The 14,559-nt window shown below is 44.9% G+C and overlaps 2 protein-coding genes across 10 annotated transcripts in view; one reads left to right on the top strand and one right to left on the bottom strand.

Moving 5' to 3' along the window:
* Positions 1–4,641: 4,641 nt before the first annotated feature.
* ska1 (spindle and kinetochore associated complex subunit 1) lies at positions 4,642–8,423 on the top strand. Of its 2 annotated transcripts, XM_015976313.3 has the most exons (7): positions 4,642–4,861; positions 4,934–5,025; positions 5,095–5,210; positions 5,372–5,466; positions 5,736–5,873; positions 6,670–6,839; positions 8,155–8,423. In XM_015976313.3, exons 2-7 carry the CDS (start codon positions 4,944–4,946, stop codon positions 8,301–8,303), a joined length of 750 nt encoding a protein of 249 aa, XP_015831799.1. In that variant the 5' UTR covers positions 4,642–4,861; positions 4,934–4,943; the 3' UTR covers positions 8,304–8,423. The 2 variants fall into 2 exon arrangements, with proteins under 2 accessions (XP_015831799.1, XP_070400219.1); XM_070544118.1 differs by having other exon boundaries at positions 4,642–5,025.
* Positions 8,424–8,639: 216 nt separating this feature from the next.
* The window catches only part of LOC107396551 (zinc finger protein 609), a 37,329-nt gene continuing 31,409 nt past the window's right edge, over positions 8,640–14,559 (bottom strand). For 3 of the 8 annotated variants that reach the window (XM_054747219.2, XM_054747218.1, XM_054747220.2), the window contains exons 8-10: positions 14,223–14,540; positions 13,086–13,155; positions 9,575–9,962 (exon numbers count right to left, since the gene is read on the bottom strand). In XM_054747219.2, coding sequence (XP_054603194.1) covers positions 9,953–9,962; positions 13,086–13,155; positions 14,223–14,540 — 398 coding nt within the window. In that variant the 3' untranslated portion in view covers positions 9,575–9,952. Of the gene's footprint in view, positions 9,963–13,076; positions 13,156–14,222; positions 14,541–14,559 lie in introns of all 8 variants that reach the window. The other 5 variants (XR_011516217.1, XR_011516215.1, XR_011516214.1 and 2 more) reach the window with 5 other exon arrangements.

Here is a 14,559-nt window from a genome sequence, read left to right as displayed (position 1 = left end):
TGTCCAATAGGAGTCTTAAAAGCCGTCTTCCACTCATCCCCTTGCAAAACAAAAGAGCAAAACAATTTCAAGCATCAGCTCAAACAGAAGAAGCTAATCTGCGAAGATTTAGAGAAACGTTTGAACAAAGAAAACGAGCTCCGCCTGACCTGTGAGGAAGAACTCAAAAAAACTAAAGATCAAATGAGTTCAGTGAACGGAAATCTCAAGAAGGAGATCAATGACCTGAAACAGAAGAACTTGGAGCTCAGTCAGACACTGAGAAGTGGTCAGGCTGTAGAAACTAAATCAGAACAGATGTGTGAGGATCTGCAGAAGTTTAAACAGCTGCTCCATGAAAAAATGTCCGTCTGTGAAGAACTTAGCAGCAGTCTGGACATGGAGAAGCAGCTCAGAGTTAGCTACGAGGCTCAGCTGGACTCTAACAGGGCAATAGTCTGTGAGAACTCAGATCTTAAAGAGCAGATCAAAGATCTGACTCAGAGCAACTCAGAACTCAGACTGGTCGTGGAAAACCTGACCGCTGAGAACGCTGCTTCTCACCAGGAGTTGGCTGAACAGCTGGAGAGAGTCAAACATCAACTCCAGGATAAATCTGTCGTCTGTGAAAACCTGGAAACAGGTTTCACCAACGAACAGCAGCTCAGACTCCAGCTGTACCAGCAACTCCAGGAAACATCTGGCCTGTGTGAGAGCCTGGAAAACCAACTTAGAGACGAACAGAAGATCAGACTTGATTTGGAGACTGAGCTTGCCCAAAACAGAGACGTGGGCAGTGAAGGTCATGATGATCTGATGACCAAACTAGAACAGATGGAGGAAAATGAAACTAAACTTGATAGGTTTTTTCGGTATTTAATGTTCCCTTTTGAGTCCTAAAGAATGTCTGTAAAGTCATTGTTGACCTCCAGGTAGATCGGCATAGAAGCAAAAAGCAGCACGAGCAAGAGTTGGGAATCCTGAAGGAACAAGTCTCTGAACTCGAGTCACTGACTACAAATCTGGAAAGTCAAAATCTGATCTTGAGACTAAAGACTGAACGTTTTAACCCAGATCAGCAAACCGAAACGATCAGTGAGCAGAACGTGGATGCTGCAGAAGGAAACAAGCCACAGCCACATACAGTTGTCGCAACACATTCTTACTCCCAGCGCGTCAAAAACAAACGCTTGGTCAGCCACCCTCCGCCTCAGACCCCTGACGCCAAAAGTGCCCTTTTTCGTTACTTGTGTGCAAAAAGGGGTTTTCCCTTTTCTAACTGCAGATCCCAATGCAGCGTAAAACTAACGCGATGGGATGTCCGCAGCCAGGGCAACAAACAAGCTCATTGTGTCTCACCCTAACCTTGTCCTCTTGTTTAACCTTCCCCTCACCCCTATCCTAACCTTAACCCTCTTGCTAGCGAACACGTTAGTGATGTGTCGATCGCTCTAAAAGCCAGCTCTATGAAGTGAACGGCGGGAGCCGCCTCGTCATTGGTCGGGTTTGGACCGAGCCAACGCGAGGGGGAGGTTTCAACTACCACTGTGGAGGTTAAAAGTAGAGGGTATTTGTAACCTCCCCCTCGCCAGATGGTATGTTCTAACGTTCCCCTTGGGCGGCAAATACAAAAATTCACAGTCAGAATGCATGGGAAACAAATGCTTGATCACAGTGAGAGTAATGTTTTAGGTAGCAAGAGGGTTAAGGTTAGGATGAGGGTGAGGGGAAGGTTGTAAATAGTGAAACGTTAAGGTTTAGGTGCGGTTAAATGAGCTGGTTCGGTGCCGCATCAGCGGACATCCCATCGCGTCAGTGTAACGCTGCACTGGGATCTACAGTTAAAAAAGGGAAAAACCCCTATTCGCACATAAGTAACGAAAAAGGGCACTTTAGGCATCAGGGGTCTGACGTGGAGGGTAGCTGACCAAGCATTTGTTTTTGGGGCGCTGGGAGTGAGAATGTGTTAATTGTCGACGCATGACTGTCCGTTGGCCCCTTGTCATCTTCTTCCACATCATTGATGTGAGTGCATACAATGCATTCGTGATGTGGAGAGAGATAAACAAAGACTGGAATGGGGAGAAACTGAGCCGAAGGAGGGTTTTCCTGGAGCACCTTGGTAATGCACTGGTGAAACCTCAGATTGAGAGAAGACCGTGCCTTCCAAGAGCATCAACAGCTGCTGTAGCTGTAGTGAGAGACTTACAGACAGAAACAAGCACCCAAATTCCTCCAGTGGCACAAACAGCCGGCAAGAAGCGTGGTAGGTGCCAGGTATGCCCCACTCTCAATGACTCTAAGACTAGCATGACCTGTTTGAAATGCAAGAAATGTGTCTGCATGGAGCATGCACACACTCTCTGCACATCCTGTGTACAGTAGTGCAAACCAAAAGTTTGACTGTGGGGATAGAGACTGTTCCATGTTCTGCCTGATGTTCTCATTATGATTTTCTGTTTCAGAGATGGGTGAACTTTCAAACATGTAATCCCTAAACACACAAAAAACAAAAACAAAATATAAAAAGCAAATAAATAAATAAATAAATCATAAACTAAAATAAAAGCAAAAAAAAAAAAACCTCTCTTACTCTGCCACTGCCGGTCCCAAGCCCGGATAAAAAAGAGGAGGGGAGAGTTTGACTTTCTAACTATGTGACAAAAAACAGATGAAAATAAATAAATATGTTTACAAGAGGGAAAAGGGGGGTCACCAACATCAGGGTCGCCAACATCAATCATTATGGTTCATTCTGTGAGTATCATGAATGTGCACCCTAAATTAGTAAAGATTTGGATGAAAGATGTGTAAGATACACATGTTTCTGCTATGCTAAATAATGATTTCTCTATAGAACTACAAAGTCCGGCTGGGGGAGGAGAGTACAGGTCTGCACTATGGAAGGGGGCGGAGTTTACAGCTCCTCCTCCAGATTTAAAGAGACAGTACCCAAAAACGGCTCGTTCTCAAGACTCTCCTCATGTGACAGTGTGAGCATCCTATCACAATGTCCCGATTGATCATGTGCCCTGGCTACTTGGCCAAGGGGATGTCCCTTTGGCTGACTAGTTAGAGCGTATGACTCTCACCCGGGAGTCTGGGGATCGAATCCCGCCCGGGCCCTCGTTTACCCACCTTGCCACATTTGGCGTTGTTGGCAGGATCCATGTAGTACTGTCAAGTAGGTCCATGGATGTGAAGTTTGTGGCACCCTGCGCGGGAGCACGAGGACGTGCTTGTAGAAAGAGGGGGGAAGATGTGACAGTGTGAGCATCCTGTCACAATTTCCCAATTGATTATGCGCCCTGGCTACTTGGCCAAGGGGATGTCCCTTTGGTTGACTGGTTAGAGCGTATGACTCTCACCCGGGAGTCTGGGGATCGAATCCCGCCCGGGCCCTCGTTTATCCACATTGCCACACTCAGAACAGGGGTAGATGAGGGTCTGTAGAGCAACAATAATGAGGAAATCAGACCAAAGAACTGCAGCTTGACTGTATTTAGACCCCAACTGAAGGATTTAGATGTAAAAAGGAATAACTTAAAAGCATGTTATGTCTCCTTTAAGATTTTATGACTTTGTCTTATTTTGTTTTGTTCTATGTGAAGCACTTGGCGATTCTATGTCTGTGATAAGTGCTGTAGAAATAACATTTACGTATTACTTACTTTGTAGATCCCAGGTGAAATGAATAAAATAACAGCATTTTAAATATTTATCACACACACACACACACACACACACACACACACACACACACACACACACACACACACACACACACACAATGTGTTTATACTAGTGATGTGTCGGTCGCGAACGAACCGGCTCTAAGAGCCGGCTCTTTGAAGTGAACGATGGGAGCCGGCTCGTCATTGGGAGCCGTCCCCTCCCCTCTTGCTTTGGTGCAAGCTACAGGTCAACATGTGTAACTGCGTGTCCAGACTGTCCACACACAGAGCAGTAGGGGCAGGGAAGAGGGAGGATCAGATTCAGACACACAGCAGAGCACATGCGGGTGGAGGGAGATGAGAGAGAATGACGAGGAGGAAAAAGGAGAGCGAGAGAGAGGAGAGTGCAACGAAGATGGTGAGAAAATGAGCGCCAGCAGTCGGAAAGTGTAGATTTCTTAAATCCATAGAAATGATAAATATTTGATATATTGCATTTTTTTTATATTAGTAAATCATTTTACATATAGTTTAGCATTATTTTGGTTATAAATGTACTCTACGCAACAGAAAATCTGAGGAGCCACTAGGGAGCCGAAAGAGCCGGCTCTTTTTGGTGAGCTGAGCCAAAAGAACCGGCTCTCTTAAAAGACCCGGAATTCCCAACACTAGTTTATACTTTGTCTTGGGTCACATTGTCTAGCCCCCCCAAAAATTTTTTTGAAGAGTCACAGGTAAACAGAAACAGCACATAAATTATTATCAATAATATTATTATTAGTTACCACATGTTTATTCCACTGACTCCTTGCCTAGGGTTGCCTGTAATTACATTTGAATCACTTTTAACGTTAAAGAAAATCAGTTGCATTTTCAAATGATCCCCCGTATTTGTTTTCATCACCGACTTTTGATGATAAAATCCTTTTACTGAAGTAAGCAGAGCAAATAAGGCACGGCAGCAGTGACCTTTCCAGCGGTCTTTGAAGAGAGCAACGCTGCGGCGCATGCGCAGATCGCCGCGAATTCAAATCCGCCCTGGTCCGTCATTAGAAACGGTCCGACGAGAGAAGGCGGAACAACAGAGCCCCGCGTAATTTCTACTTTACAATTGAGTAAAACCGTCTGGGGAGGGAACTTAGCGTGTCCTCCGTAGCTTCTGTCTGTTTGGAAACACGTGGAAGCTTTGATTCAAACATTGTTCCGAGGTCTGTGTCCTGTGGTTAATTTGTACTTGTTGCATTTATTTCCGAGCTGAAGATTTAAACCTGTCATCACAGACTCAGGACGATGGATGACTTGGAACATATCAGCCATCATGTTCATAACAAAATATCATCCCTACAACGCATGCTGGACCTGTCTGCGTCAGGTATGACAGATTATCTCTGATCTGTGGCCCATCATAAATCTGAGTGGATTATTTCTGCTCTGCACACAGAATTACCACAACACAAGGTGAAAAAACTGGGACAAGAATTGTTTGTCCTCAGCGGCCTTTTGGATGAGTTTGAGAAATGTGTGGATCAACAAAAGGAGCAGCTGAAGCATCTGAAGGTCCAGTATGGGTCTCGGTCATACTGCTTTAAATATTCCTTCTGACATAGTCTCTCCGTGTGTGTTTTCCCTAATGTCAAAGGTGAAGAAGGGTCACAGAGTTGTCCTGAAGTTTGCCACTAGCTGTTTGATAATGGAGATACTGACTGGTTGTGTTTCAGAAACTTGATAACTCAATCCGGATGGATCTAGCCAGAGTTCAGCACATGAAGGACAACATGCCGATACACATTCCCAGGAAGAAGGCTCCTGTCAGGTGAGAACAATACTCCCACCATGATTCTTGTCTGTTCATAATAAAAAAGATGTGTTTTACGTTTAAGTAGCGGTAAAGGTTCATCTCAGTCTGTTGTTGCTAATCGTGTGATTAGTTTGTATGTGCTTCATTATCATAGAAGTGATTGCTTCTAGCTCACTATTACCAGACCAGATTAAAAACTAAGCATCAGCTTTGCAGACATGAAACTTCCCCACTGAGGAACATTGAAGGGATCTTCTGTTCTTCAGTAACTGTTTGTGTTCCAGAGGAAAGGAGCCTGCAGTGAGTCAGAGTGAGGCAGCAGCTGTTGAGCCAGCTCAGACCAAGAGCCTGCAGAAGACCAGCACATGCTTTATCAGAGAGATGAAATTCATCACCATGCCGGAGTTTGAGAGCATTCCTCAGTAAGCCTCACTCAGCTCAGAGACCACTCACGTTGTTCTGTTTGCTGAGGTCTACTGGGTCAGCTTCAGAGAACCCCCTCCTCTAACCTCTGAGGTCCTGGTTATGTTTCACTACTGAGCTGTACCAAAAGTGCCTTCTGTTTAAAGATCAACACATTACATTTTGACTGTTTTAACAACAACCTGTATAGTATGTGTTAACCGCTCTGAAACCTTGCGGCTCTCACTGGGTCACTATCGAAATGTCAGGTACAGATGTGACAGACTTTAGTCAGAGGTACAGATGTGACAGACTTTAGTCAGAGGTACAGATGTGACAGACTTTAGTCAGAGGTACAGATGTGACAGACTTTAGTCAGAGGTACAGATGTGACAGACTTTAGTCAGAGGTACAGATGTGACAGACTTTAGTCAGAGGTACAGATGTGACAGACTTTAGTCAGAGGTACAGATGTGACTTTAGTCAGACTGCAAAAGCATTCCGGTGTAGTTTTCATCAGGCTAAGGCAGCTGGGATGGAGTGTGCGAAGGTGGGAACAAAGTGGGCCAAGGCAGGTGTGATCACACCTGAGTGAGCCCAGGTCTGCTGCAGGCCCAGGCCACTGTGGAGACCTTCACCTGTTAACCACAGCTCGTTACTTATCAGTGACCCTTCAGAGAGGGCCGGAAAGTACTTTAGCATAACTGAAGTACTTTATCATTCACGTTTAGATGTTTGATTTGGTTTATTGTGAAATAAGCATTCCTGGGAATTACCCAGAAGTTATGAAACCTTCTCTGTGTGTGTGTTCTGCAGATACATGAAGGGACGTGTATCATATGAGCAGCTGAACGCTGTGGTGGACGGCTTTAATTCAGCTGTAACGGCTAAATACAGGATCCTGAGTCAGCCGTTGAAGACTCTCAACAATCACTCACGCAGGCTGCAGCAGCGCTTCAGGGACCAGGAGACCAAGGACACTAAAGGTGTGTGTGTGTGTGTGTGTGTGTGCGCGCACGGTATCAATAGTTATACTTTATCGTTGCTGTTTAGCTTTATGATCAACTCCTCTTAGAGGCACCAGCTGGTCCACTAAACCAGCTGTTTGTCTGGGCCTGATGTAGCGTTAGACAGTAATCAGCCACAGGCTGTGCTGCCCCCTGCAGGCGGAGTTTAGCTGGACCGGACTCCTGCATGTTGAGCAGATGCACAAACAAAACTAAAGATCTCCCCAGTCAGTAAATGTATTCTGTCATTTCACCAACAGTTCCCTAACTTTCTTGTTAAAAATGGGCGTCGCACCCGTGGGGGGTGAGGGTGTTTTAACACCCACGCTTTTCCCGCAGTCCGGTCCCTCTGTGTTTCTGTAGCTGTGCTTTCCTTCTCCCGTTGCTAAATGAAACCCACACCTTTGCGCGCCGGTGTTACGCGAGTATTCCGGTCGGTTTCGTTGTTGACGTGTTTCCCCACCGCACCCTCATTAAAGCTCCCTCCCGCGGTGCGCTCTGGTTTTTGGTTTAATACGAGCCACAGGTCTAAGTTGGTTATTTATGACAACTTTGTAGAATACAGCCGCACTAATGAGCTCCAACGGAGCCACAGCAGCTCCTGTCTAACGGGGCAGAACCGGGCCCCGAGCAGAGAAATTCCCTAGAGCTATGCCCAGAGCCACCTGCTATTTATGATTGTATAATTAATATTAAGTGAATGCACTAAACCCAAAGATGATAGAAGATTAAATAAGCCTGAACATTTTCTCCCACAGCTCAGCTGTTAGAAATAAGCAGATGTCTGCTTCAACTGGAAGGTATAAAAAGTGTTGACAGGAAACACATTTGTAATGAAAAAGGAATATTAATCATTTAAAATGTTATTGATTGTATTTAATTTCTAATGTCTGGATGTCTGTGAACATTACAGGGTAGAGAGCACATGATATTGTTTTTAACAGGTCATGATCTAAATCAGGTATAACACTCAGCCCTGTGCCTAAAGCCCTGCAGACACAGTTTTGCCCCACCCACCTATAAAAAAGCTGCAACACCTCTGGACCTGCTGGTTCTTTTGAACGGAGGCATAAGTAACTCATACATTACCATTGAGTGGAGGAGATTGTTACCTCCAAGCCTTTTCAAGCCATTCAGGTGTGGCCTGAACCCGACAGGCTCAGAGGATCCTGCCATAAAGGCCCGACTCTGCTCCCGTCTCAGATCATTATTACATGAAACAACCAAACGTCTCTTCTGTTGCTGCATCAGGACTACAACAGCTGATTATCTGAGCTCATGTGGTATGTTGCAGGTCATTTTTTTGTTGTGGAGGAGGACATCCAGGAGTTCACCCAGATGAAGGTGGACAAACGTTTCCAGGGGATCCTGAACATGCTGCGGCACTGCCAGCGTCTCCGGCAGCTCAGGGGTGGGGGGCTCGTCCGTTATGTGCTGTTGTGAGACCAGCTCCTCCATGTGTGGGTTTTCTACTTCGTTCCTGCTCCTACCCCTCTACACTTTGATGCAGATTTGTGGTGATTTTAACTTTTAAGAAAATATGAATAAATTTGTTCTCATTAAGTGAACAACCTTTTTCTGTTAACCTGTTTGAGGAGCAGCTGGCTGCTCTCTGGACTCCACTTTCACCGCATTTAACACAAGCTGAAGATGCTCAGCCGTTCACTGAACTCCCTAAATGAGAAACTCAACTTGATTCCTGCCCTGGACTCCCAACTCCACCGTGGGTTTGAAACAGATGTGCACATTGCTTAATTTGTAAATCAAACATTCCCGGAACGCAAATACTGATGTCAAACCAAAGTTCACTAACGGCAAAACAATGCCGGAACACGGGCTGGGACGGGGTTGACAATTAAAATCGCACCCACATTTTCAAAGTTAACACACATTTGTTTTAACAAAGGTACTTTTTGCATCTTTACTGTTAGACCTCTCTCCCCTCCCCAGCGGCCGCAAACTCACTGATGCGCCTGCAGCCTCTCGGAGTTTCTGCTGCTCTAAACATTAAAATAATTATTTCATTTTCTGTTCCTCACTTCTGATTACCTTCAGTGGTGTCTGTTTGTTGCAACCACCAGGAACAAAAACTAACTTGTTTTTATTTGACTATTTTTCTGTCCTGCCTGTTTATTATCTTCCTGCATCTCCTCTCAATCCTAAAGAAAAACTGCTACCTGGCTTCATATATATTCACCTTATGAGTTACCTTTGAACTGCAGTTCTAAAAGATCCACCGACCGCTAAAACAGCGGAGTGCTCGCATAGAGCACCTGTGAGGTGAAGTCAGAGGACGAAGCAGGTGATCCGCTCCGCAGCAGCAAAGCGCATCAGGCACAAATAAAAGACAGAAAGCATAAAAGGATATGAGCCGACATACACGACCGCGTGTTAACTTTGTTTTTGAGGTGGCGACACTTTGAGAATGTTACTGTGGCCGTGCTCAGGACGCTGCTGTCTGGAGCGCATCAACGATCAGAGCTCTGCGCCCCTCAGCTCCAAATAATCCCTGGAGAGCCCACATAAATATTGTAATATAAGTAGAACCAGGATCTTTTCCTGGCTCCCCCTTGGTGTGCACCTGTGTTAATGGGTCGGTGGCTCCTGTGATCTGTCAGCTGGTCAAATAAACACAGGCTCCTCTGGGTCTGGGTGCTTTAGACATCAGTGAGTGCTGGAGGACCAGAGTGTTTCAGAAGAAGAGACCAGTCTGATTCCATCAGCTACACCTTTAATATCATATCAACAACAGTAGAAAAACAAAAACTAACAGACAAAAAGGTAGGAAATCCATCATTCAACAGAATGTTAAAAATAATTCCTCTGTACAGTATTTACACACACACACTGAATACACACATCCTCAGTCACACACTAAAGAGTCTAGAGGGGTCTGCTGGGAGTCAGAGGTCACCGACATCCAGTTCTAGAGAAGTGGTCTCACCCAAACGGCTCCGGTCCGAGAGCAGAACCAGCCGTCCCACCTGGGACCGGCAGACGCTGAGTCCAGTCCAAAGGGGACTGGTCCCAGTGCCAGACGGGAGTGAAGTGGTCCAAAAACAGAAATGGTCACATGACTCAGATGAGGTCAATCATGTATACCTGTACAGGTGGGAGAGGACACATTTGGTTAGAAATTGGAGACCTCCCAGTCATCACCTCATGTACACACACACTTACAGGGATTCATATACAGCGGGACAAAAAGGCAGCTACCAAGCTGTCCCACTGAAAAATCAGGTCTAATTTTCATCGTAGGAAATGTCGTCTGATATTTATAGAACCTAATGGTAACAGGGATGGCGAAAATAATGATTTGGTCCTTAAAAGTCCACCTCCATATGCCCTGCGATGGACTGGCTCTCTGTCTAGGGTGTACCCCGCCTGATTGCCCACTGACCAGCCCCCCGCGACCCTGCGTGGACACGCGGGTCCAGAAAATGGATGGATGAAGTCCACCTCAATAGCTTGTAATGCACCACTGGTTTCCTGTAGGTCTTCACCAGGTGTGACGAACTGTAGCTGCTACTTCGACCCATTCCTCAATGCAGATCTCTTCTACAGCTGTGATGTTGCTAGGCAACACAGACCTTCAACTACCTCTACAGATTCTGTTTGGCCCAATCTCAACACTCGCACTGCGCCCTGCGGTCTTCAGCAAAGTGCACTTGGAGAAAGTGCAGTAGGGTTCGAGTGTGTAGTACACAAGTGTGCAAATAACTGCAGAAGTGAGACAGGGAGCATCGAGTCATCGATCGCAACTCATGCCTGCATGCTGTGAAACTTAAAAAAAAAACTTTATTAACTTTCAAACGAACAATAAAGCAATTATTTGAAATAAATGCAACTTCATTGCTGCTTTGTCTAAAACATTCAGAGCATCAAATGATCATCCTAAAATGAACTAATTTCATTAGAAAAGACATGTTTTCAGAAAAGGAACTTGAGCCTTTTCTCCCGCAGCAAAGACTTGTGGGTAATTCCCTTGCCCGAGGTGCACATTGCTGCAGAATTGGGTGAAGTGCAGATTAAGGGTGCAATGGGGGCGTGGTCAACTTCCACATTTGAGAATCGAGACACCCTCCACACTTGCACCCCCGGCCGGGAACGCGCAACTGAAGGGTGCAAGTGCGAGTATTTAGATTGGGCCTTAGACTGAGGTCTAGAGACTGGCTAGGCCACTCCAGAACCTTAAAATGTTTAACACAGCTACCTCTTTGTTGCCCAGGCCATGTGTTTGGGATCATTGTCATGCTGGAAGATCCAGCCACGTCTCATATTCAATGATCTCACTGATGGAAGGAGGTCTGAAAATATGTATTTTCCGAGCTCCCTGACCTGCACTCAATCTACAGCAGGCAGTGCTGGACCAAGGCCAGGAAGATCGTGAAGGACCTCAGCCATCCCAACAGCAGACTGTTCTCTCTGTTGAGGTCAGGAAAGCGATTCCGCTCCCTGAAGACCAACACAGAGAGGCTGAGGAGGAGTTTCTTCCCGCAGGCGATACGGTGTTTAAATCACACCACCACATAGTAAGTGCCCACACATATGGTTCTCACACACACTGGACAGTCTGGACTTTGCTTAAGCACAGTTGCACTGCAAAAGTCACTACTATGTGGTTTGCACAACTCTGGACATTATATTTTTCATTTCAATTTAATACTTGTTCAGCTGCTGTTACTGTATAGATATTTTTATTTCTTCATTCTTATACATTTCCATACTGTGTATTTTGTTGTACAGTAACTTTATTCTCAACTTCAACTTATACATATTTTATCTTACCCTTTCCCAGTTAAATGTACCCTTCAATCTAATTCGTGGTGTAGTTATTTTATTTTCTACTCTTAGGTCACGAGCAGTTGTGTAAGGCATTTCACTGCATTTCGTACGGTGTATGGCTGTGTATGTGACAAATGAATTTGAATTTGAGGTTTTCGCCTAAAATCTCACGATACGTCACCCCAGAGATGTGCTAGGGAAGATCAGTACCCCGTCACTGTGACGTTATTAAAAATCTCTTCTTCAGGAGGAATTTAAAAGGTCATGTTTGCTGTTTTTTAAGGTTATATCTGATCTTTTCCACCCAATTCCAGATCCTTTTGTATGATTGGGCCTAATTTCTGAACAAGTGATGGGATCGGAGCAGCCCTGGAGCAATCGCTGTCTCATCTAGAACTGATGACTGGAGGTCAGAGCGACCAGGTTACTGAGAAGGAACCCTCACACCTTCATCACACGAGGCACCACCGACCACTTTCATTTACATCCAGTTTACACACTAGGAAAAAACAGGCCACCTCTATGATTTCCTACAAAACTCTCCTAATCTGAAAACTTGAAAGTATTTCACAATCATATTCTGGCTGAATCTGGAACTACCAAAACCAGGAGAGTCCAAAGTCCCCATGGTCCACACAAATGTGTATTTATTTGTTATGATTAATGCTTCTCTGGTTTCTGGTCAGGTCCCTGCTTACTTTAAGAACGCTGTAATCCTCCCGCTTCTTAAAAAACTGAGTCTTGACCCCTCTCTCCATAGCAGCTTCAGACCCATCTCTAAACTTCCGTTCATCTCCAAGATCTTGGAAAAGGTTGTGGCTAAACAACTCACAGCTGCTCTTGATGAACATAACATCTATGATAGCTTCCAGTCTGGTTTTCGTAGAGCTCATTCTACTGAAACAGCTCTTCTTAGGGTCTCTAATATTAGACCTTCTGTGCTCGACTTCTGACCAAGTATGGTTCAGTATGCATATGCAGCATCTTGGCCAGGTCACCCTTGCAAAAGGTTCTAATCACAATAGGTTTTATCTGGTTAAATAAAGGTGATGATGATGAAGTCCTCCAAACACACCCACATCACCCCGCTTCTCCTCCAGTTTCACTGGCTGCCAGTCAACTTCAGGGTTCATTTCAAGATCCTGGTTCTGGTCTATATGGCCTTACATGGACAAGCACCATCTTACATTGGTGATCTTCTTAGTACCTACACCCCCAGCAGGTCCCTGAGGTCCAGTGATCAAAGCCTACTGGTTGTGCAGCACCAGGCTAAAGGTCAAAGGTGACAGGTCATCTGCTGCTGAGGCCCCCAGACTCTGGCACTAGCTGAATTGTCCATTTTGTTCATAATTTGAAATACATGAATCTTTCAAAATTAAATAATGTACTGCAAACATGGTGGGTGTGTATGTGTGTGTGTGTGTGTGTTACCATTTTCACCTGCGTGCAGCAGGGTACAAAGATGGAGCAGACACTTGCTGACTGGCAACAATGGCTGAAGAGGAGAGTCCTGAAAGAGACGGTCAGCTTTTATCACCAGTTTCAAACTTAAATCATATAGGAAGACTAATCTCATAAACACTCAGTTTCAGTTTTATAAATTACTTCTCAGCGTCCCATCTAGAACTACGTTCAGTGTTCTCTGACGGAGAATCGTGAATCTGGCTAAATTGGATGATTAAAGCTGCTTTCCGGAGTTTTCTCCTCTCAGAAATCATGTATGATTTGTCAGAAATCCGTAAAAGTGATTATCTCATCATGTGCTGTCATATAGTGTAAGCAATACATCTTTTTTTTTTTTTTGCTAACCACGCCCCCTGCCCCGCAGAGCTCCATGCAATAGGAAACTGAGCGCCGACCAGAACTAACCAATAGCATTAAACTACCGCTTAGATGCTTCAGATGTAAGGAATACCTCGGCTGATGAACTTTTCACGGACAAGTAAGTCTCTAAAATATAAATATATGAGAACACGACATGAGAATAATACGTGTGAAACAGCGTGTTTTAGCTCTGTTTGACAGCTACAGAAGCACATTTATAAACAGAAACTGTGAAGTCGCCATCTTAAAAAACAGAGTGACAGATTTTTTGTGTGATATGCTTGTCAGCCACTAGATGGTGCCACTGGATAAGAGAAATACTCCAGAAAGAGCTTTAAGTGCAGTTATACTTCATCTCATCAATTTTCATACAGAATCTGGCCGGTACCTTTAACATTTATTTTGAAAATTGCATCCAAAAGCACAGGATTGTTTATTTATGCCTACAAACAATTTCTGCAACAAAAGGAAGTCACGGCCCCAGAATGCATTGCACAGGTAAAATAATGCTGACCTTGTTGAATAAAAAGTAGCAAATATATAAGATTTTTTAAATAAATAAGTGTTTCCTCATGTCAGCAACAATTTTAGTAGAACACGTATAGAACAACAAACACCCACAAAAGCTGACTGTCCCAGGTCCAGAATTCAGCAGGTAGGTTAGACAGTCTCCAACTCTGTGTGTGTGTGTGTGTGTGTAACTGAGATAGTACTAAATGTTTGAGTCTCCATGTGGTGACAGAAAGGTCTTACCTGAGGCGTAGGATAGGTCGTACTGTCCTGACATCAAAGGATACCCCAGGTGATGGTGAGACGGCAAGATGCACTGTGAAGGAGAGGCTCGAGGTCGGGAGCATTCCCGATCCCGTTCCCGCTCATGTGAGATATTGTCTTGGATGGACGGGGACTTGCCCTGGTAATTTCTAGCACGCTGCTGCAGCAGCTCCAGAGCTTTAGCCTCACTGGGTGGCTTCACGGTTGGACTGGACCTGGATGGTTTTTCCCCATCTTCCCCTGCTGCCACCTTCCCTCCGTATGAGGAAAAGGCGTAACTGACTGGCAGGTATGAGGCTTAAGACAAAACATTCAG

The sequence above is a fragment of the Nothobranchius furzeri genome, chromosome 14 (assembly GCF_043380555.1).
Source record: "Nothobranchius furzeri strain GRZ-AD chromosome 14, NfurGRZ-RIMD1, whole genome shotgun sequence".
Taxonomy (NCBI): Eukaryota; Metazoa; Chordata; class Actinopteri; order Cyprinodontiformes; family Nothobranchiidae; genus Nothobranchius; species Nothobranchius furzeri.
The sequence above is the reverse complement of the archived record's forward strand: the minus strand, read 5'-3'. Positions and strand labels throughout refer to the sequence as shown.

Coding starts and splice junctions, on each gene's coding strand:
- ska1 (XM_015976313.3), top strand. CDS start 4,944: ATGGATGACTTGGAACATATCAGCCATCATGTTCATAACAAAATATCA. Junction 5,026..5,094: donor GCTGGACCTGTCTGCGTCAG/GTATGACAGATT, acceptor CTCTGCACACAG/AATTACCACAACACAAGGTG. Junction 5,467..5,735: donor AGGAAGAAGGCTCCTGTCAG/GTGAGAACAATA, acceptor TTTGTGTTCCAG/AGGAAAGGAGCCTGCAGTGA.